The sequence below is a fragment of the Argentina anserina genome, chromosome 4 (assembly GCF_933775445.1).
Source record: "Argentina anserina chromosome 4, drPotAnse1.1, whole genome shotgun sequence".
Classification (NCBI taxonomy): domain Eukaryota; kingdom Viridiplantae; phylum Streptophyta; class Magnoliopsida; order Rosales; family Rosaceae; genus Argentina; species Argentina anserina.
Genome location: NC_065875.1, coordinates 13,806,383 through 13,828,522, shown reverse-complemented (window position 1 = coordinate 13,828,522; position 22,140 = coordinate 13,806,383). Strand labels below are relative to the sequence as shown.

Genomic DNA, 22,140 nt, shown 5'->3' with positions numbered 1-22,140 from the left:
CAGCTCCCAGTCAGAACCAGGAGCTCTGATACAACTGTTGGGAAATGTGGAAGAATGAACTGTAGAATGAAAATCGAAATAACTCACAACCACAAGCGGAAAATAAAAATGATAGAGAACACCGAGATTTAACGTGGTTCGGCAAAGTGCCTACGTCCACGGGTAACAACAATAAAGAACCTCCATTATACGAAGAAAAGTTACACCGAGAGAAACACTACTTCAAGACTCACACTTGAAGGGATACACTCACACACACTTTATTTTGCTACACACACAAAACTCTCTACTTGGAGTTTTCTCTATATCTCTCACTCTTGATCACACACAAGATGATCTCTCCTTTATTGTTCTTCTATTTTTATTGCACCACTTCTCATGACTTTGTATAGGAAAACAACTTTGTGCAATTCATGCATTTGCATGTAACATGTATGGAAGCAAAGTCAATATTCTTTCTTGATTCATGCTTAATGTTGGCATGCTCATCAATGCATTCTTCTTTCTTTGTCAAACAAATCAGCCATCTACCACCATAAGGTTGTAGCTTTGTTTCTTACCTTCAACAAATGTTGCTCCAAGTTTTAACAAAATCATCTCCATCAATTAATGGATCACCAAATCAATAGGTGTGTTTGATTTATTCATGTGAACATCACATAGTTTTCTCAGCTTCATTAAGGAGGAACTGACCCTATAATTGATTAGATGAATGATAGAGTTTGGAAACAACACTCATACTCGAAGAGATTCATGGATGATGACTCTGAAGATGTGGGCAAGTGTTTTGATGGATCGTGATGACTTCCGGCCTAATGGTGGAGCTTATAATTAAGGAACATAATATGTCTTACTTTCAACTCTCTGTTTAATTTGTTTTTAGGTCTGATTACTTTCAACTCATGTCGCCTCAAAAGGCAGTCTTATAATTAGGTGCCGAAGGCTTTTTAGTATTTGTTACTTGTTATTGTTCAGCAACTGTTTTATATGAGTTTCATTCATTCATTATTTGATTTCTACGTACTGGTCGATCTCCAGTTCTCATTTATATATAGGATGTGCTGATGTGAAAGAATGCTTATGGTTAGTATGTTTTCAATGCTTATGGTAAATGAATGAGCATATAGAAGAACTCATGCTCAAAATGGTAAATGGATGAATATATAGAAGAACGTACAACCTATGTTCAAAACAAGAAACAAAAGCAACAAAGCTCACGAAGCTTACAACGCTACACACTCAACAAAGAGAAAATAAAACAATAACAGTGTTGTTCTTCCTCCTAATTAGAAAAGAAGTTAGCTAGCCTTCATGGCTTCATTCATGAATTATGGATTCTATTAGAAAAAGAATGAGGGATCTTCCAAGACAGTAAGCATAGTTGAATGGATTTCAGAATTCCTTCAAATTTACACATGCAGCAGCAGGAAGAAAATTTTCGTTCGAAACCTGAGGTTATTTTTATCGCCATATATGGCATACATCCCATGTCGCCGATCTATTGTATCTAAGAGGAGCGAACTTTTGCACGCCAAACTAAACTATTCAATCTCTTCAAATGTAGCCCTTAAAGCATGCCAAACCCTCCTTCAGATTTAGGGAGACAAATATTAGACCAAGCAACTACTAATTATGCAGCAATGTCCAGTTGCATGCATGCCAATTGTTGAATTCTTACAATATTAAAGTGGCTGAATTCAGGTCGACTGTAAGTCTGTACAAGCAAATTATGTATAGGTTCTATGCATGAAATAAAACGGGTTGAGTGGGGAATTAAGCGTATAATTAATGGTGAGATCAAAATAATGGTGTTTACGTACACAACTACACCAGAGGGTAAAAAAGGGTGTTATTCTTGAAAACTTAGTAGAACTACGTTGGACAAACGACGAGAGAAACGTAACATAATTAGCATTCTTATAAAATTACTGGCTTCAATGTATCATATTTCACTAATTTGTTTTAGTTGACATTTACCAGATATGAAAATATATTGTTTTCTTATGTAAGATCTCTGCTCGCAAGGAGGCAGCCTGGTTTCCCATCTTTGTTCTTCTTCCCAAACACAACTCAGGCCCAGAACCACCTTACCATAGCGCTCATCACCCCACCTTAACAAAACCCAGCTAACAGCCCCCGGAACCCCACGCGCCTTCCCCCACTCGCGCGTGGCGCTTACCTCATTGGTCAGATTAAAGCATTAAAATCCTTAACACTGGAGAAAACACACCAAAAACCAGTTGTACAACAACAAATCTCTCCAACTGTACACAAATCCCAGGCCTGCAACCTCGTCCTGATCCCGCCACGTCACGCCTCCATCCTACGTGGCACCCTCCTCCGCCGTCGACGCCGGGCGAGATCAGATTTGGAGGGAAAAATAAAATCTAACGCAAAAAACGATAGATACAAAAAAACGCAGGAAATAAAAAACCCGAACATAAATATAAATACAGAGAGAAAAACGGGAAGAGAGTTTCTGGGAATGGGTTCTCTGTTTCTGGTATTTACAAAGTGCCCAGCTGTTCCATAAATACGCGCACATCAAAATCCCAGACCCACCTCATCTCTCCATCTCTCTATTTCTCTCTCGGCCAGTTGCGGCGGCGATCGGGGCGGAGTTCCGGCGAGGTAAGATTTTATCGGAATCCCGCTGTTGCCGTAATACGGCGTCGTTTTTGATGTGTTAGGCTTTTTGGGGATTGTGTGTTGCGTCAGATCTGGTAGGTTTGGTGAGGGTTAGGGTTTTCTAGGGGCTGGATTGGGTGAAACCGGGGATGTATTGAGGGGTTAGATGGATGAAGGAGTGAGATCTGCGGGGCCGTCTGGGGTGTTGGTGAAGAACAGAAACTCGTCGGGGTGTTTGGTTGTGAGGAAGAAGCCGGATGGGATCAGCGGAGGCGGAGGAGGAGGTGGTGGTTCGAGGAAGGAGAAGAAGAGGTCGAGGCGGGTGATGAGTGATTCGGGGTCGAGTGATGAGCTCCTGATGCCGAGGAGGAAGGTGGTGGGGCCGGGGCCGGAGACGATTCGGGCGTGTAATGGGATGGACAGGGGCAACGTGGAGGGGAGTGGGAGGAGGGAGAGGGAGGAGAATGCGCGGCGGAGCGAGGAGGGTGGAGGAGGGAGGAGGACTACTTTGGAGGTGTTTGAGTTTAATGAGTATGATGGGATGGAGGGGCAGGCGGTGAGGAGGAGTAGGTTTGGGGATGGAGTTATTGGGGTCGAGTTTGGGGAGAGGAGGTTTGGGGGAGGAGTGCCGCCGCGGAGTGGGGTTAAGAGGGAGTTTGAGAGTGGTTCGAGTAGGCAGCTTGTGGAGAAGAGGAAGAGTTTGTATCATGACCGGAGTAGTGCCTTGAGCAGGGGCAGGGGGTTGGGTGATGGAGCTCAGCTGCCGTTAGTGAGAGATAAGCTTGTGGGGGTTTCGGATGAGCCTATTAGGGTTCAGGGTAGGAATGGTGTTTTGAAGGTGATGGTGAAGAAAAAGAACAATGTGCCTCCTGTGCAGGTAGGGACCTATAGTTTTCCAAAAGCTGAGGAACCTAGGAAAGCTCCAAGAAGTGAGGATGCTCCCAAGAAGAATGCTGGTATCCCTCCGTTTTTCGCAGAACCAAAGTCTGTTGGGAAACCAGTTTCAGCTGTCAGGACAGAGAAAGCCCATGTGAATTTGCGAAAATCATTGCCAACTAAGACCAGCAAGAGCTCTGACTGGGATTCAGAAGACAGTGATACGTCATTGAAGCTGGGAGCAAAGAGTGCTGAAGCCTCTAAACCCATGAAGATGACAGGTTTCAAAGTGGAAGGTGGTCCTGCATCTGAAAAGACCCCTCCAGCCAGAAGCAATGAAGTGAAACTTAAACGTGGTAGTGGCACAGAGAAGCAGAAACTGCGTGAACGTATAAGAGAGATGCTCCTGAATGCCGGCTGGACAATAGATTATAGGCCTAGAAGGAACAGAGACTACCTGGATGCTGTGTACATTAACCCATCAGGTACAGCTTACTGGTCCATCATTAAGGCTTATGATGCTCTTCAAAAGCAAGTAAATGAAGAAAATGAGGCTAGACGTATTGGAGGTGGTTCCTCACTTGCACCTATAACTGATGATGTACTCAGTCAGTTAACCAGGAAAACTCGTAAGAAGATGGAGAAAGAAATGAAAAGGAAGCAAAGAGCTGCTGAGAGTGACAGTGAGAATGCAAAAGGAGTTCGTATGAAAAAACCTAGAGGTTCCAAGCACGACCCAGATAGCATGGACAGTATTAGTTATGAGGAGAAACTGAGCTCTTACTTGAAGCAAGGTGGTAAGTCATTAAAGGGTAGAATGTATGAAAATGGTTTGGATCTAAATGGTCTGAGTTCCTCCCATCATTTAAATGGCTCTGGTGAAAAACCATCTTCGGGATCTAGTTCTCATATGCCACATGGAAGGAAAAGTCGAAAGCTCGGTAGATGTACTTTGTTGGTTCGTGGTTCTAACAAGGCGATTAACTCGGAAAATGATAGCTTTGTTCCATATACTGGAAAACGAACACTGCTTTCCTGGCTGATTGATACTGGAACTGTGCAATTGAGCCAAAAAGTGCAGTATATGAATCGGCGAAGAACTAAAGTAATGCTGGAGGGCTGGATTACAAGAGATGGCATTCACTGTGGTTGCTGTAGTAAGATCCTCACAGTCTCCAAATTTGAGATTCATGCAGGGAGCAAATTGCGCCAGCCATTTCAAAATATATGCTTGGACTCTGGGGTTTCCCTTTTGCAATGTCAGATAGATGCATGGAATAGACAAGAGGATATAAACCGCATTGGTTTCCACTCTGTACAAGTTGATGATGATGATCCCGATGATGATACTTGTGGCCTTTGTGGAGATGGTGGGGATTTGATTTGTTGTGATGGCTGCCCTTCAACATTTCATCAGAGCTGCTTAAACATACAGGTTTGTTACTTTTAGTTTCTCTTGGCACATCTTATGGTCCCTCGATTAATTTTGCCATTTGTTCCTCTTTTTGGAGATATTCTGTCTTCCATTTAGGTTATCAAGTAAGTCCAGAGATGATTCCTCTTGAAAGAGAATGTTTAGTGATAATATATATATTTTTTTGGAATGGGTTTTGTGTCTTTGGGAAAATTCATAGCTGTGATTTATCATTGGTGGGTTGGTGACTATGTGGCATGTGATACAATTTAAACAGGTCTCTCTAAGTTTGTTCCATCTAGAAAGAATGAAAGAGGGTGATGGAGATAGCTCTTAATGCTTTTACCTTATGAAGATTCTAAACCTTAAATACTTTTGAGAGGGAGATATGCAGCTATTCCTTGATAACTTCACATAATTTGATTGAGCTTCATGTGCAGAATACAATCTGTTAAATTTGTTATTTTAAATACACTCTAAAAAGAAATCTTGCTGAAAGCTCAGTTCACGAAAAATTGTACTGTTGAGTTAACTTGCTTTTTTTTTTCTTTTTCTTTTTCCTGGAGCTATATATAGCTGAGTTGTTCTGAGTTTTACTTCTTAATTTAAGTGCTTATATAATTTGTGTAATTGCAGATGCTTCCTCCAGGTGATTGGCACTGCCCTAACTGTATTTGCAAAGTTTGTGGATTAGCTAGTGAGAATATCGCTGAGGAGGATGATACAACTGTTTCTGCACTGCTGGCTTGTAGTCTCTGTGGAAAAAAATGTACTCATCCACTTCCGTGCCTCTGAGGTTTTTGGAATGTGCTTATGTACCATTTTAACTCAGGTGCACATTTTAAAATATAATTTTCTGCTCTTTTAGGTCACCTTTCATGCAGTCAGGAGATGGATGCTGGTCCTGCTGATTCCAATAATTTAGGCTCTTCCTTTTGTGGGCAGAAATGTAGAGAGGTATCCCTTATCTTGGAGTTTCCATCATATTGTACCTTTGTGTGTGTGTAGAGGGGTACTTCTAATCTTGGAGTTTCCAGCATTTTGTTACCTTTGTGTGTGTGAATAATGAGATTTGTTGGATTTGATATTATTATCTATTATCCGTTAGGTATAACTATTTGAGCTATGTAGTCTAGAAATCTGCCCTTTCATCTGTTACTAAATGATCAGTTAAGCAAAAAGGCATATCATGATGAACTACTAAATTTCTTGCTGAGCAATCTGGACAACAATAAACGTCTCCAGTTGATTTTAAAATTTGGTAACATTTTTCACCCATAATCCTTCCCAATGGCCATTCAGGTTGTAGGAGTTGTATTATACACAAACTGTTGTCATCTTTCCGAGAGTGTCTAAATTATGTTGATATCATCATCAATCTCTAAGAAATTTTTTTGGAGCAGATATTTCCTTTTTTTTGTTTAACCTGGAAACCTAATTGAAGTATTGTGACAATTGCCACATCCACTATAAAATTTATAACTATTCCCCTTTCACCTTAATTCAATAATTTGTAACTTCAGCTTTCCATAGAGGTCTGACTTGAATTTATTTTTCTCCTTGTATAGCTCTTTGAGAATTTGCAGAGATGTCTTGGGGTCAAACATGAACTAGAAGGAGGATATACATGGTCTCTTGTGAAGAGAACAGATGTTGATAGAGGATTTCCTTTGAGGGTCGAATGCAATTCTAAGCTTGCTGTTGCGTTAACCGTTATGGACGAATGCTTTTTGCCTATTGTTGACAGAAGGAGTGGGATCAACTTAATTCATAATGTCCTATATAATTGTGGGTAAGTGCCGGTCTTCAGTATCATTGGTGATTATGTTCCTTCTAGTTTGTAAAATTCTAGATGTGACTTCATTATCTCATCTGCACTTTGGTATGCCACGTTTGGATGTTTAAAATATTGCTATAATTCTAGATAAGTATCTTTTGGTCCTTTTGGCTATGAAAGGCACGATCAATTTTTGCATTTGGCACGCTATTTCACAATTATAATTAGCAGGCTTTTGAAGCTTGAAGTACGATATTACGCGATGTTTCATTTCCCTTTGCTTTTTATTCTTACTTTTGACTGTTTCTGCAAAGTCTTAGTAGGCTATGATGTTTTAACTAATGAGTTATTTCATTCTTTTACTTAGATCAAACTTCAATCGGCTGAACTACAGTGGCTTCTACGCCGTCATATTGGAGAAAGGTGATGAAATAATTTCAGCAGCTTCTATCAGGTATATATACCTATTTCAGAAGGCTATGGTTTCATGTTCCATGTAGTGTTTGGAGTGAGTCATGTCCGATAGGGGGATTATTTCATTAGTTGCTGACACTCGTTAGAAACAATACAGAATATCAACAACTTCATATGACTTTTAAAGCAACATATATTCATTTAATTAATATTATTGATTTTGGTAAAATGCCATATGTTAATTTAATGCCCTAAAAATACTGTGGATGTATATGTGTTCGCATGTCAAAATGACAATAAGTGGGGATGTTGCATTCTTTGGTAACTGTGTTTATACCTAAGACTATCATTTTGTCTAGAAATTTTACCAAACAAAGTCTCACAATAATGTATTTTATCTTCTGGTTAGGTTTCATGGTACAAAGTTAGCAGAGATGCCATTCATTGGAACTCGCCACATATACAGGCGGCAAGGGATGTGTCGTAGGCTTTTTTGCGCCATTGAATCGGTAATGCTTTGACGATTATCCTTGACTGAGTATTTTATTTGCATGAAAAAGTTGTTTAAATTTTATAAATTTATTTCCATTGACTGCGGTCTTAAGTCTTAACTGCTATTTATGTATGCCAATGATTGTTCTCCTTTCTATTTTGAAGGCTCTCTGCTCCCTAAAGGTTGAGAAATTGGTTATCCCTGCAATTGCCGAACTCTTGCATACATGGACAGGTGTTTTTGGTTTTGTTCCTCTTGAGGAATCATTCAAGCAAGAAGTGAGATCAATTAATGTGTTAGTCTTTCCCGGTATTGACATGCTACAAAAGCTGTTGGCTGACAAAGAGAATGAGACGAGCATGACAGGTAGCACAGGTTATATCTAAATGTGTATATAGCTTGAAATTACCATAATAATTTGCATGGTCTCTTACTTTACGTCTTGTACCTTTATTTTGTCCTCTCGCAATAGGTGTAAAGAAAATGGAAGGCATAGGCAAGGCTTGTATAAAGCCTGGAGGCAGTGGCAAATCTGATATTGGCTCTCCAGCTAGCGTGGATCCTCACGGGAGTGATGGAGCTGGTTTGCTTCATATCAGTGAAACTGTAGATGAAGGTGCTGATGTGGAATCTGGTTCTCCAGCTAGTCTTGATCATCAAGGGAGTGATGGAGCTGGTTTGCTTCGTATCAGTGAAACTGTAGATAAAGGTGCTGATGTGGAATCTGGTTCTCAATGTCTGGGTGTCTCTTTAAATGATACTTCTGTGATGAGTGGCTCCTTAGATGCTTCCGATGAACTCAAAAATCTAGATTCAACCGGAAGGAGCATGTTTTCTGAGTCTCCTACTGGGGACCAATTAACTGGATCCACTTCTGAAGGGAAATGCGCTCCCGGTACAAGCCATGAAGTTCTCGAGATAGGAACTAAACCACCGCTGGAGTCTCCTGTCGAAGATAATATGCAGTCTAATTCCAAGTGTCCGGTTGTTTCTTCAAATAGTACTTCTGTGTTGAATGGTGGTTTGTTAGATGATTCTCATAAACATAACAATCAGATTTCGATTGAGGGGACTGTGTCTGCTGACTCTGATTCAGGTGCTAAGGTAGCTGAATATGGTTCTGAAGCAAAGTGCCTGTCTCCCTCTGACAAGATCAGTGAAGCTGTAGAGACAGCACCTGTCGATGATATTGTCATGTCTCCTGATGCCTCATTACAAAATACATCCGTGATAATGAGTAATCTACTCAAAGCTTCTCAAGTTCCATCCAAGGGGACCGCATCTTATGACTCTGATTTAGTTCCCAACTCAGATGCTGAAGCCAAATGCCAGTCTCCTTCTAATACAATTGATGAAGGTCTAGAGATTGGAAGTGAAACAATACTGGGGTCTCCTGTTAAAGATATTATACAGTCCACCTCTCAAGATCCTGGTGATTTATTAAATAATACAGCCAAGTTGACTGATAGCTCATCAGATGCTGCTTCTCATGATCTCAAGGTTTCCGGCTCAACCGAGGGTGAGTCATCTTTTGACTGCGATTCAGGTGTAGAGTTAACAGAACGGCCGTCTGAAGTGAAACGTATTTCTTCCCCAGATACAAGACATGAAGCTTTGGAGACAGAAAATCAACCAGTGCCAGATTCTCTGATTGTAGATAGTATTCGGCCTACTTCTGTGACTCATGCGCTAAAGGATGTTTCCGTGTTTAGTGGTGGCTCACTGAATGTTTTCCATGAAGTCAACATTCAACCTTCAACCGTGGGGACTCCATCCGATTCTGATCAAGGTGCCAAGTTAGTTGAGTACAGTTCGGATGCTAAATGTCAGTCTTCTCCAGTCGCTGGCGATTATAAAACGTTGGCATCAACATCATTTTTGGATAACACTTTGATCTGCTTGAAAGGAAGTGCCTCAGATAGTTCCCATGAAGAGAATGTTGATAAGGCTTCTCTTGAGCATATTCCTTCTTCAGGAGAAACTTTTGCAAAGAACTGTGAGGAAATTAATGGAAATTCAAATTCCAATATCTGTGAGACTGAGAAACAATCATATGTGGCTCCAGAAATTGTGTGGGATGCAATGCATTGTGAAAAGAGTATTCCTAAAGCATCTAGTGATGGCTCTTCTACTGATTCTGAGAGGGATGAACCTGGTTCTGTTTGATATTGTAGCTTCATTATAATCCCAGTCCAAAATATTCTCTTCCAAGTAGGAATGCATCATGGTTCACAATTTTGCAGGCCACTATAAGCCTGAAGCTAATAGTGTCTGCTCTGATTCAGATTGAGTGAATAAGTTGTGTTACAACTACAAAGAAATCCTAGCCTTTCGCTTATGATTTTAAGGTTCTGTATCCAAGTTAACTGGACCTTGAGAATTATGTTTATCCTTGGAAGTTGCAAGATATGCCTCAGTTGCATCTAGGATTCTGTCATGTACAACTAAGTGAAGTTTATGCTGTGAAATGCCACCTTCAAAGTCCTGGGTATACTGATGCTGCCTCATTCTGTTGTGCGGATAAAGCGCCTAAGTTGAAGTTTGAAATTTATTCATTTGGTGGTTTCAGGTTATTAAAACCTTTGCTCCTACTGTCTGGGCAGCACTAAAGATGCATCTCGGCCACAATTTTGATTGTTCAACTGGTTGGGAAGCAGATAATTCTTGTGTCTAGTTCTGCAGCTCGGATCATAATGGGGCATGATCATCTGTTCTAAGGGTATGTACATGATAAGTCCATCGGGATTGCCAATGGGAAAAGCATTCTGCCGTTGAAAATAGTTATATTTGTGTGAATTTCTCTTTAGATTTCAAAAGCACTCATTAGTTTTCTAGATTTATTGGACTAAAAATCAAATTGCGTATAAGATTGGAGGAGCATTTCTGTGTATATGATTGTTTCTCATTGCCTTTGAGCTCATTAAGTTTTTTTTATCTAGCTTCTCGCGTATTATTCAGGAGCGTTATTTGTTATTATTGAACTAGTAACTCATGTATGTCAAACTACTGCCCTGTTCAGGCATTGTTGTGGAATATATAATCTAATATTCTAGCCAGCTATTATCTAGTCTCTTAATGCTTTCAGTCATGGCGTCCACTTCCAGTAGACGTGTTTGGAAAGAGAGGGCATGGGCATGTACACAAGCATAGTTCCTTACCTGTACAGTGTACTTCTCCGACTCAAGCGTCGGCAGGGCTTTCAGAGAGTTGAGGTGGAAGAACCGTATGGTTTGGTCAATCGGAGGTTCAGAGTTGTGGCTATTGCAGTCATGATATCCAGGAGATGGAAGAACTTAGTGTCCGGGGAATCTAGAGTCTTTGGATGATGTGTAATGTCTTCGATGCTCTGATATTTGTTGCGATGATGAAGTCTTTTTTTTTTTTTATTGTTTGTAATAACGGCAGTAAATCTCTGCAAATGCAAAGATAGAATATAAATGTATCAAAGATTCAGCTAAGAGCTAAGGCACCTAGACTTTTGTGGAAGGTACTTCTTTTTATACCGGCGACGAATTTTTAATCTTTTATTATCCAAAATGATACCTGGATTATTCCACCATGATCATATATGGTATCTATGTTAGTTCTTCCTTTACATCGATGACGGGTAGCAAACATATTACGTGAAGTCGGAGAAGATGATATCCTCCAGGAAAAGTATCAACTATTGCAGGCGAAGTCTGATCATAGTCTCATAGTTGGACGTTGGTGACTTGGTGGTAAGGAATTTATCAACACATTTGCTTCTTGTTTGAACAATTTCGATAAAATTGAGTCTCCACTCAAATTATTAAAAAAAAAAAGTTGAATAGGAAGTGACCAAAGTACAAGGCTATTGGAAAACAAAAACTAGCGAGAGACAAAAAATGGAGGTATCAGCACCACCCGGTGTTCTACGCTCACCACCATCTTCACTCTCATCTCCGCCGCCAAAACCCAGACTCCTCACCTTCTCCAATCCCCGGTTGTCATATCTCCCACGAAAGCAGCAGCCCCACTTGAACCTCAAACACATGGACTCCTCCTCTCACTCTCACAGAACCATTACTCCCTGCGCCGCTCACAATGGGTCCACTCTCACCGATTCCCCAACTGCCTCTGGTAAAAACCCTAAACCCCAATCTCAGTTCCTGACTTGGGTTTAAAGTTTGAGTCTTTTTTATGAATTTTGATTGGTGATCATAGGGGCGAGAATTGGAGAAGTTAAGAGGGAGACCAAGGAGACTAATGTCTCGGTCAAGATAAACCTTGACGGCACTGGAATTGCTGATTCTAATACTGGGATTCCCTTCCTTGATCATATGTTGGATGTAAGTAGTATTCCTTCTTAGCTTTGTTAATTTTCTTTTACAGTTGACTTGATATTGGTACTGTACTTGTAGGTTGTAACGTTATATGTGTTTTGTATTGGTTTTGGTATAAAAAAAAATGGGTAGTTTAGTATTTGATGAGTATCGAATTGAAATGGTTTCTTTACTTGTGTGATGTTGAGAGTATACATCCACATGGGAAAATGAGACATAGTTTGTGGATTAATAAGGTTTTGGGTTACTCTATCCATTGTCAATTGATTTTGGATGTGAACCAAGACCACTTTATCATGGTATAATAGCAGGTTACTCACGTCCACGTGTGAAGCCCAAATGACCACACGGACTCCACGTCGCCCAAAATGTTATCCACGTGTATGGCTTGAAAATTCGCCACATGTGCGGAGGGGTGTTGAGAGTATACATCCCACATGGGAAAATGAGACCTAGCATGTGAATTTATAAGGTTTTGGGTCACTCCATCTATTGTCAATTGATTTTGGATGTGAACCCCAAATCACTTTATCATGTGATATATACTGAGTTGTTTTGGGGTGTGTGTTTGTTTGTGTAGCAACTTGCTTCACACGGGTTGTTGGACGTGCATGTGAGGGCTACTGGTGACATCCACATTGATGATCATCACACCAATGAAGATGTCGCTCTTGCTATTGGAACGGTACTTTAGAGAGATGTCTTGTTGTGGTTTGGTCTGCTCGAGTGTTGCTAGATATTCAGCTGTATAAGCTTGTTTTGGTTTGGCTTGCAGGCTTTGCTTCAAGCGCTTGGTGATAGGAAAGGGATCAACAGGTTTGGTGACTTCTCCGCTCCTCTTGATGAAGCGTGGATTCATGTCTCACTGGTATGTTCTACTGTATGGATATTGAACGACATACATGGACTCTATGATGGCTAGTCGACTGAAAAATTAAGATACAGAATCATGTTAAATTCTTAAGATTCAATTTGATTCATAATATACATGTCAGAACAGTAAAATTGCTATCATCTTTTAGTCCGCAAGGTTTACTTAAATTCTTAAAAATAAACTATTCCTAAAAACATCATAGTTTTATAGCCATTATGGTTTTCAAATATTTGGTCAATACCTCATTATGAATTGACTATTGATAATTGAAACTGAGGAGACATGACCAAGCGATGGGACAATCAGCTGAGGTCCTGAAACGGTTAGGAAAAACTGTTTGGTGTATTTCTTGACATAATATCCGTGGTCTGACAATAACAACGGAAACCCCTTGGTTCGAGGGCCAAGCAATATTACTTCACTGCTAAACTTGATCAGTGGTGCTGTGGTGGTCCTCAATTATTATATGCTTTACTGATTGGATTTCTCAGTTACTAATTTTATGATTGTTTTCCTTTGTTTTTGCAGGATTTATCTGGCCGACCACATTTGGGTTATGATTTACAGATACCCACCGAGAGAGTTGGTACCTATGACACTCAGGTACTGTACTGTAAAACCTTAGGATCATATCATATGCTGTCTTTCTATTAGTTGTATACTTCATTGAACTTTCCTGAAACATGTTGAATATCTTCTTATTTTATTTAAAGGAAAAGCAAAGAGAAATGGGAAGACCAATTCCCAAAACTGACAAATCCTGCTTACATTCTTTCTATATGCTTTTCTAGATTTTTGTCGGTTTAGATCTACTAAACAATTGTTTGAACTATCCTTTTTGCAGCTGGTGGAACATTTTTTCCAGTCTTTGGTGAATACATCTGGTATGACGCTTCACATCCGACAGGTACTTTACAGAGCTGCTGAAATCATAAAGCATACAAGAAATAAGAATTTTCGAAGAGGAAAAGTTAAAATTGCTGAATGAATTTTCATCTGTTTGACTATCTCTACATCAATGTACTTTGTCAACTTCAAACAGTTTGTTTCTGCAATATGAAATGGTCATGTTATGAACATTTTGGTACTTTTCTTTCATTTCACACATCATCTTGCAAGCAATAAGTTTTTGACAGAAAATTCTAATGTTTTATTGGCCCCAGCTTTCTGGAAGGAATTCCCATCACATTATTGAGGCAACCTTCAAAGCATTTGCGAGGGCTCTCCGGCAAGCACTAGAATATGACCCACGTCGCCTTGGGAGCATTCCAAGGTTTAATACAAGACTATTTTTTGAAATTGAATAAAATAGAATGCATATATTTCCACAGAGATTATTTTCATGCTCTTTGGTGATCAATGATACTATTCACTATAATTTGGAACTCAACTAAACTTTGTGGAGCCTATTTTGTGCAGCTCTAAAGGTGTACTGTCACGTTCTTGATGCTCCCTATTCCCTCAATTTCTTGAAGCACATGATAACGAGATTCAGATGGTTTATTTTCTAATGATCTTTGGCCTAAGCTCCATCTTATTAATTCAACACGGTTCTGACTGATCTGCTGGACTCTCACAGATTCCAGAGATGTCAAGTTGAAAACATAGATGTGAGACGCTGAGAGCTGCTGCAATGGCTAATAGGGCCAAGTCTTAATACAGTTGTATGTGTGACAATGTAATTCATCAATAAGTTATTCGTGGTTTGATGTCGCAAAAGATTTCTGCTCCCTCTGATATGAGAAAGTTTCTTCTAGATACCTCTGCAACATTTCTGGTATACAATTCATATATGGCTGCTCATAAGAGTTCTCAGATTAGCTACAAGCCTGACCAAAACTGGTAATATACAGACCAAATTAAGTGATTGAATGAGAAATAGTAACGAGTCCAAGTTTGTTTTTAGACTTGAATACTGAATGCAGGCATCAAAAAACTTGAGTTTAGCTTCTCATATTGAGTGATGTCTCACAAAAACTCTTCAGCTGTATCCAAATTATTCAATATTTCAGACTTGACTTCTGCAGGCAATGGGGCAGATGGTCCTGCTTTTGAATAAAACCCGGCCAGCGATCTTATAGCTTTCTCTAACTCAACATAAGATTCCTGTAAATGAACTCGAAAAATAAAAAATCAATGAACAAATTCAACAAGTCCATATCCCCTTGAATACACAAAGATGTTGATACACACACACACCTCCTGAGACACCGTTGGCTTTCCCCTCCAATTGCTCAAATACTCCCGAATTGATTCCTTTGCTGCATCGGCAGTACGTCTGAACTTTGCATTATCCTTGGGATCTTCTTGCAGTGATTCCCGCAGCGTCTTAACAACTTCTTTTGCAGACTTCAAGTATGCCTTCGGCAATACTCTTCCAGACTTGGTTTTTGTATTGGCGTCGAGCAGCGACTGGATAGCACCAAAGACTCCATCCTTGTCGTCTTCACCACTTGGCTTATCATCTGCCAAAACAGGCAATGGCGCCCTGGCTAGAACCCCCGCAAGTATAGAAGCACCAGTATATACTAGAACTCGGCGAGTTGATGAAGCTTCTTGAGAAGGTAGCGCGCACCTGCTGTGCATTTTATCTGTCATAGAAGAAAACCATTTTCAAGTCAATAATGAAGCTCGATTATTAGCCTGTATACAATTTTCTGATCTAGGATAACGTACGTACTCACGATGCACGCGCATCATATTTCTACATTGCTCTGGAAATGAAAATCGATACCCATTCAGGATTCTGGTACTTACGCTCTTTATTGGGTCTCAATCTATAGCTTCTTGTCCTGGAAATGACAAGAGGGAAGAGCTCTGGAGACGCAGCCATTCTTGCTCAGCTAATATGCAGCCATTCCCGTCCAGCCATTCTTTTGATAAAGCAGACGTTGATAAAACGTTAACTAACGTCTTGTTTCTCCGTTAACGTTTGTTTTTATGACGGTAGTGTGGAAGAGGTAGAAAGAGAAAGAAAGGGGCAGAAAGTTCTTTAGAAGTTAGAACGTTGGGTTAAATGTCAACATTGACCGGTCAAGGGGGCGGGTCTCCTTGGAGAGTTTTTCCCTATATAGTATATACTAATGCACTTGTTTTCAAGGTTATGAACTCTGGATGCTTCAGAGGCTATTGGATATATATTCACTGACGTGATCGGATTAAAGAACGTACAAAATGTTTCATAAGGCATCTAGATTATTAGAGGAACATGTCGTAGGCTTTTCTAATTGACTAGCTTCATCGTTAGATATTTACTATCTTTATTTTCAAAGGCATCTTTGAAGAAAAACAACGGTGCGTTCTGGAATAGGCCCGACCTTTGAGAGTCCGAGTGTTTTTTTTTTTGGACGGCGTTAATGTGTTAACTGTTCAATTACTGCGGTGAAATTTTATCAGTTATTTTAAAAAAAAAATCCGTTCAAATGAGGACATATCAAATTGACAAGTTCTCGGTTCTCCTCATGTTCGATCACCTCTTTTATTCTCCTCATGTTCTATTGAATCTAGATCCCAGATGCAATCATGGAGACATATCAAGTGTACATTTTTCTATCATTCCCTCCACCTCTTGGTCTTCATACAAACCCATAATCAATTCTAAACTTGGATGAACCCAGAATCAATTCTCACCAAACTCCTATGTGATTTGCTCTTCTTACCCAACATTCTGTGAACTCAGAATCATGTCGATCTGCAAACAAGCTTCAATCTTCCCTCACTTCCCATATGTTCATTGAACGTTCCGAGAAAAGAAAAGCTTAGAGTTAGACAACAATCAGAGAAATTGATGGAAGAACTAAATTGAAATGGAAGAATATGATTGGGCTCACCAAATTGTGGTCAATTAAATCGCTGGGACCTTGGGAAGTTGTCCATGGAAGCTCTGCTAACTGCAATCTCCGACGAGATCTCCGACAAGACTGTGATTTGAATGGAAAAAATGATCGATAAGTATGAGCTTGTAGAGTAGAAGGAGCAGAGAATGAATATGTTGATGCATGAGCTAGACCTCACCGGAAGACGGCGGCGCGAGGCTGAGAAGGAGGTGGGGAGACGATGGGTCAAATCAATTTGAATTCGACCACGGTCACCAAGTAAAACCAATTTGATATTGCGCCTCCCTCTAACCCACTTAAATCTCCATGAAGCCACTTCTCACGTGTGGTCAAACAAATGGGTGAGAGTCAGATTTATCCTACCCCTTAAAAAACTTACCTCCCTCCCTCCCTCACGTGAGTTTCGCGTGCTCGCAACCCCCATTTTCTAACGTTAACAGATATATGTGGTCCCCGCTGGGTCATGTTGCTCAGCCCAATCCCGCGTCGCCACGATAGTAAAATACCTTTTGAGCTCTCGGAGAGTGGGCGCATGACAGAATGCTCCAAAAACAACAGTCTAAACCTCAAGGCACGCCTTTAGCCTTTTATGTCAAACACCTTTCAAAGGCATCCTTGAGGCAAAATGCAAAGCCCCTTGAGGCGCGCTATTTTAAACAAAGCCTGCAACTAAATTAGGCCAAAGATTATTGGCAGAGACTAAAACTTGTGTTGTGTATTCATAGTTCATAATTTATTTCTTAATAGAGAGATTGATAGATGATTATATAATTAATTATTACAGCATAGAGAATGAACCCTAATTCCTATAAATCAAACCATAAAGCAAAGCAGATAGATTTGGGGTCGCAAAAGCCAAGCAAAGCATGGATTGGATTCCTAACTAGTAGGAAAAATTCGGTTTAAAAAACTGACGTATATTTATTCTCTATAGGTCCCGACGGATAATATGGTAGCTAGGTTTTAATACCGCAATAGGCTTTGATGGGCGACTCTGCCTTCTTGGCCTCCTCTGTGATGTAAAATCTTATGAAGCCACGGTTGTCGAACTGGTTGTAGAGGAGTGGGTGACTATCGTCTATTAGCTGTTTAGGTACTTGAAATACTCCATTGTTAAACGTAAACATTCCCAACGAGTATCGAGTCTTGTCCCCGCAGTGCTTCACCCTATGCTGGCAAGCTTTCACTCTGTCATTGCTCCATACCTATATATGATCAAATCAGTTAGATTATCGAATTAATGACTATTCGAATTCATATTATTTTTGGATCACGTACAGTTTAATCAAAACATTTTTGCTAGTGATAAAACCTACGTACGAGGTAGTAACTAACCTAACCGAGTAAATCTTATATACATACATTACAAAACTAGCGCTAGAGCCAGATATATATTTGTTAAGGTTACTAGGCATGCATGCATAAATATATTCTTTGTTGTGTACTCACTAAATGGAGGACAAGATATATTTGTTTTCCCCTCTTCCAATTTGGACAAGTACGTATATTTAGTTTAAAGCTCTTCATGGTAAGTTAATTAAGTACCTGCAGTCCGTCACCAGCCATGAAGAGGAACTGAGAAGGTGCAGACTCGACACTTATCCAATCACCATCCTTAGTCTGAACCTCGAGGCCAGCAACATCATGCTGAACAACAATGGTGGTGAAGTTCTTGTCTGTGTGCCTCGGAAACCTTACGACTGTGTCTCTGTCTTCTGGTGTCTTGTACTTGAGAAAACGAAGAAGATGGCTGTTTGATCTCGCCAACAATTCATATTGCTCTTGAGGTATCCCGAAGCTTTTAAACAACATCTTCTCCACAGTATTTTCCAAGTCCCCGAGCAGCTTGGCAAATAGATCCACGATTTCACTGCAAGTAATTAGGTTAACTAATTAATTTACAGTAAAACAACGTACAAACATATAAAAAAATTAATATGACCGAAGTAGGAATGTACGTACCAGAATTTTGTCTTTCCATTAGGCCACATGAGGTCTCTAAACTTCTCAGTTTCTTGTGGGGAAGTTACATTGTCAATGGCTATCCCTTCATAGAGTGGCATGAGGGGATTTGGTCCGATATAACCACGGTAAGGCTCCTCGCTTGTGTTCTTGACTTTGTTCTCGAGAGGAACCTCAAACAAATCCCTCGACTGGCCAAAGATATTGTTCATGAGCTCTGGGGAGACTTGTTGGTACAATGCCACGAAGCAACCGTACTCTTCGAGCGCATGCCGGACTTGTTTGCAGGTGGAAGCCCAGGAGCTCGAGCCAGGCTTCATTTCTTGCAGGGAGAAATTGATGGTGGGAAGCTCTTTGGGAAGTGTCATGGAACCCATATATACTAACAAGATATGCACGAGCTGTGTTTCTGGCAGATCGAGAGACTGGAATGGAATTGGTTAAGTTGGATATGCAAGCTGTGTGTTGTGTTTCCAATTTATAGAGACTTATGGCATGACATACGCCCCTCGTACGTTGAAAATATAAGAAAAGACTAGTAGCTCCCGGTATAGGCACGTAAGATATATGTCTTCAAAGGTGACATCATTTAAATACCAAGTTTCATTGAAAACTATATATATAAGACTAATTGGTAACAGGTATGGCATACAAATGAAATTGATCGAGGATGGCGAGACTGGTGTACTGCTAAACCAAACTAGTCGGGTTGGTCGCTAACCTCACGAGTGATGGCATGCATGGAATATCCAGCATATACATTTCAACGCACACAATTTTGTTGGTTAGACTTCAATGCCCAGATGTAGAATTATGGTCTAACATTTCATGAGCTTATCTTTCTCGGTCGCCCTGGCTAGTTGGCTAGCTTCGTGATCGTTTTGAATCATAGTGTTTCACAAGATCCATGATCTCTTATTCTACTCAAAACTCACATATGAGCATCGTTTCTAGCTCATCAAAACTAATTAGAAGCATCCACCAAAACATCTTAAAATATCCGCCACTGAATTCTATTCATTATGTGCGTGTGTGTACATTGTTTCTCGACCATTTACCAATTCATCTGCCCATCTAAACCCTTCTAGAAGCCAGTTATACTAACCAAAAATAATAATTAAATCATATTCCACTAAAACTCTTGCCAAACCCCTACATTCCTACATTGGAAGCACTTGATTTCCATCCTTTTCCGTCACCACCACCACTACAAAAAAAAAAAATCTTTACCCACGTTTTTGTTTCATGGTAATAGCCCAATTGCCCATGAAATTTGTGTCTCGATTGCCCTTCCCCACGTGCACTGACATAATTGGGTTTTATCGGGACTACTATGTGGTCATTGTCAATGTTCTCGTATACAATGTTTTAAATATCGGATATATTGTTGATATTAGAAAACGATAGGATAAGTGCATATTGGGTTACCTTATCAGTCAATGCGATTTTCTCGGGAGTTTGACCCGATATTTCGGTGATTTTTTTTTTCAAACAATATCGTTTGCGTTTTTAAAGGGGAAGCCAAATCTATGATGCGTCGAATCAACTCGTCAAGAAGAAGAGGACGGAACTGAGTCTGAGAAGAATTGAAGAAGGGAATTGGAGTAAGTGTTGATTTGGATTGAGTTATGGTCTATGTCGTAATTAATTTCTGATTTGGGTTTATCTACTTCTCGGTTTGGTTATCTAAGAACTGAGATGAGTTTTAGATTCTAATTCAGATACCGGTGCCTGAAGTTGTCGCTCTTCGTATAAAATCGGGGTGCAAGGTGGTGTAATTTTAATTATCACCGACTTCAGGGAAGAAGAGGAATGACTTGCTGTTTCTTTGGATTAGAGGCAAGATGACTCACAGATGCCTATGTATATTTGTTGTCAGTTTGCCAAGTGCCAGTACTACATCTTTGGAGTTTTGGCAGATGTCTTTAAAGCTTCAAACTATGGAATTGAAATCAAACCTTCCTCCACCGCATCCTCTTCGTGTATCTCAAAACCCATAATTTTTCTTATTATCTTTGTTCATAAATATATATATATATATTCTCTATAATAGAGGGATTCATCTATTGTGCAACGTGACTAGCATAAACGCGCTAATGATTTTTTTCGTCATGGTTAGTTTATATAATTGTAAACAATGTGTAGTTTCAATTAAAGGGAAACGCTACGACCATGCCAACAAGAAATTTGGAATGGAAAAGAAAAATATGACATACCATTTGTCCTTGTTGACCAAATGTTTGGGTATTTTCATTGACAAAGTAACCGAATGTTTTTTACTTGTCAAGTTTAATGGTATATTTTAAATATAAATATATAATTTAATTAAAATTTATCAAATCTGATAAATCCTATATATTAAAATTTAACCAAATTTAGCAAACGAATCAAAAAGAGTAACATAGAGAGCTCTTACCTGATCACGAAGAAGAGGAAGCAGAGTTCGGCTGCTGAAGAAGAGGCGCTTGTGCAAGGGCATTTTGGGATTGAAAGTTTGATTCTGCTTTGTCCGGAATCAATACTTACTCCTCTCTCCGGAATCAAAACGGAGGATTGATTCTTGAATTTTTAGTGGGACTCATGACGATTCCATTCCGAGTGAAGTTAGTAAACGTCATTTTTTAGGGGAAACGGAATGACTCTGAAGGGAATCATTCCTTTTGCTGGTATGTAAACACGCCCTTATTGACATCAAGGGTCAATGTACAGTTTTATAGGTCCCATTCATTCATAGATGAAACTTGAAGATCTCTCCGACTAATCATATCCTAAAAAGTTGCATAGACTTAGGTTCTCACAAACATTTAATGTAATTTATAAATCATTCTGAGACAAGCACCAAAACAAAAACACAAAAGTGAAGGAGAGGGGTTTTCTTAACTTGATGTTGTTATGTTCTTATGGCTTCAAAATCAAGATACTGCTCTTCCCATCCTCGTTGCTATTGTCTCAACCGTCCTCTAGAGATTTCACTTAGCCTCCTAACCTTTCATAACATCATTTAAGTTTCAATTGTGAGAATGCCTGAATTGGGGTTTTCAAGGCAAGGACGTAGTGGTTGTGAAACAGAGGAAGGATGAAGGGAATTATAGATTGAATTCAAGAAAAATGGATAGAATTAAAGTAGGAATGAAAATATTTTTATAACAAGCAAAGTTTTATTTAAACGTAAACACAAAATCGAGCATTGGAAAAATATTTTAGAGAATACTTCCACGCTTTTGGCAACATATAATTTAACACTTATGTAGTAAACTATATACAACTCCACATTTAAGAAAATATCAATTAGTTAGTCATAATGTGTCTGTAATCGAGATTAAAAGTTTTTTTTTTTCACTCTTGTAGGTATTCACATTTTGAGGTTGAGGCAACATCTCCGCCTTAGTCAAGAGGACGACTTTGAGTGAGCATAACAATAGTGATTAAATGTTAAGGGTGAACTGACGATAATGTTGGTTTTGATTAATCCAGTTCTGATTGAACAACAAACTCAAATGTTGTGAGTGTAATTCACGACTTCCAACTGATGAAGAGCCATAAATTTTATTTTTGAAAAAAA

General features: G+C 39.6%; 5 protein-coding genes across 7 annotated transcripts in view; 3 read left to right on the top strand and 2 right to left on the bottom strand.

Moving 5' to 3' along the window:
* LOC126790341 (prefoldin subunit 2) overlaps positions 1–22,140 on the top strand; it is a 152,262-nt gene that overhangs the window by 49,917 nt on the left and 80,205 nt on the right.
* LOC126790323 (uncharacterized) lies at positions 3,082–11,063 on the top strand. Of its 3 annotated transcripts, XR_007671709.1 has the most exons (9): positions 3,082–4,939; positions 5,555–5,687; positions 5,787–5,875; positions 6,487–6,710; positions 7,063–7,149; positions 7,519–7,618; positions 7,767–7,977; positions 8,075–10,321; positions 10,688–11,063. XR_007671709.1 is itself a non-coding variant. In XM_050516516.1 (8 exons), the coding sequence occupies exons 1-8, from the start codon at positions 3,170–3,172 to the stop codon at positions 9,766–9,768; spliced, it is 4,299 nt and encodes a 1,432-aa protein (XP_050372473.1). In that variant the 5' UTR covers positions 3,082–3,169; the 3' UTR covers positions 9,769–10,672. The 3 variants fall into 3 exon arrangements, 2 of the variants coding, with proteins under 2 accessions (XP_050372473.1, XP_050372471.1); XM_050516516.1 differs by lacking the exon at positions 10,688–11,063 and having other exon boundaries at positions 7,767–7,968; positions 8,075–10,672; XM_050516514.1 differs by lacking the exon at positions 10,688–11,063 and having other exon boundaries at positions 8,075–10,672.
* On the top strand, positions 11,420–14,538 carry LOC126790335 (imidazoleglycerol-phosphate dehydratase 1, chloroplastic). The gene is made up of 8 exons (XM_050516532.1): positions 11,420–11,703; positions 11,788–11,912; positions 12,487–12,591; positions 12,682–12,774; positions 13,309–13,383; positions 13,625–13,687; positions 13,944–14,053; positions 14,200–14,538. The coding sequence occupies exons 1-8, from the start codon at positions 11,469–11,471 to the stop codon at positions 14,225–14,227; spliced, it is 834 nt and encodes a 277-aa protein (XP_050372489.1). The 5' UTR covers positions 11,420–11,468; the 3' UTR covers positions 14,228–14,538.
* On the bottom strand, positions 14,749–15,634 carry LOC126790337 (photosystem II D1 precursor processing protein PSB27-H2, chloroplastic). The gene is made up of 3 exons (XM_050516534.1): positions 15,538–15,634; positions 14,980–15,371; positions 14,749–14,886 (listed from the first exon to the last, which is right to left on the bottom strand). Exons 1-3 carry the CDS (start codon positions 15,611–15,613, stop codon positions 14,749–14,751), a joined length of 606 nt encoding a protein of 201 aa, XP_050372491.1. The 5' UTR covers positions 15,614–15,634.
* Positions 17,567–18,955, bottom strand: LOC126790333 (probable inactive 2-oxoglutarate-dependent dioxygenase AOP2). Its single transcript, XM_050516528.1, has 3 exons — positions 18,579–18,955; positions 18,162–18,486; positions 17,567–17,821 (listed from the first exon to the last, which is right to left on the bottom strand). Exons 1-3 carry the CDS (start codon positions 18,953–18,955, stop codon positions 17,573–17,575), a joined length of 951 nt encoding a protein of 316 aa, XP_050372485.1. The 3' UTR covers positions 17,567–17,572.

Coding starts and splice junctions, on each gene's coding strand:
- LOC126790323 (XM_050516514.1), top strand. CDS start 3,170: ATGGAGGGGCAGGCGGTGAGGAGGAGTAGGTTTGGGGATGGAGTTATT. Junction 5,876..6,486: donor GTGGGCAGAAATGTAGAGAG/GTATCCCTTATC, acceptor CTCCTTGTATAG/CTCTTTGAGAATTTGCAGAG. Junction 7,150..7,518: donor ATTTCAGCAGCTTCTATCAG/GTATATATACCT, acceptor TCTTCTGGTTAG/GTTTCATGGTACAAAGTTAG.
- LOC126790335 (XM_050516532.1), top strand. CDS start 11,469: ATGGAGGTATCAGCACCACCCGGTGTTCTACGCTCACCACCATCTTCA. Junction 12,592..12,681: donor TCGCTCTTGCTATTGGAACG/GTACTTTAGAGA, acceptor TTTGGCTTGCAG/GCTTTGCTTCAAGCGCTTGG. Junction 13,384..13,624: donor TTGGTACCTATGACACTCAG/GTACTGTACTGT, acceptor TCCTTTTTGCAG/CTGGTGGAACATTTTTTCCA.
- LOC126790337 (XM_050516534.1), bottom strand. CDS start 15,613: ATGGCTGCGTCTCCAGAGCTCTTCCCTCTTGTCATTTCCAGGACAAGA. Junction 15,372..15,537: donor ATTGAGACCCAATAAAGAGC/GTAAGTACCAGA, acceptor CTTCTATGACAG/ATAAAATGCACAGCAGGTGC. Junction 14,887..14,979: donor AGCCAACGGTGTCTCAGGAG/GTGTGTGTGTGT, acceptor GTTCATTTACAG/GAATCTTATGTTGAGTTAGA.
- LOC126790333 (XM_050516528.1), bottom strand. CDS start 18,955: ATGGGTTCCATGACACTTCCCAAAGAGCTTCCCACCATCAATTTCTCC. Junction 18,487..18,578: donor AATGGAAAGACAAAATTCTG/GTACGTACATTC, acceptor AATTACTTGCAG/TGAAATCGTGGATCTATTTG. Junction 17,822..18,161: donor TGGCTGGTGACGGACTGCAG/GTACTTAATTAA, acceptor GATCATATATAG/GTATGGAGCAATGACAGAGT.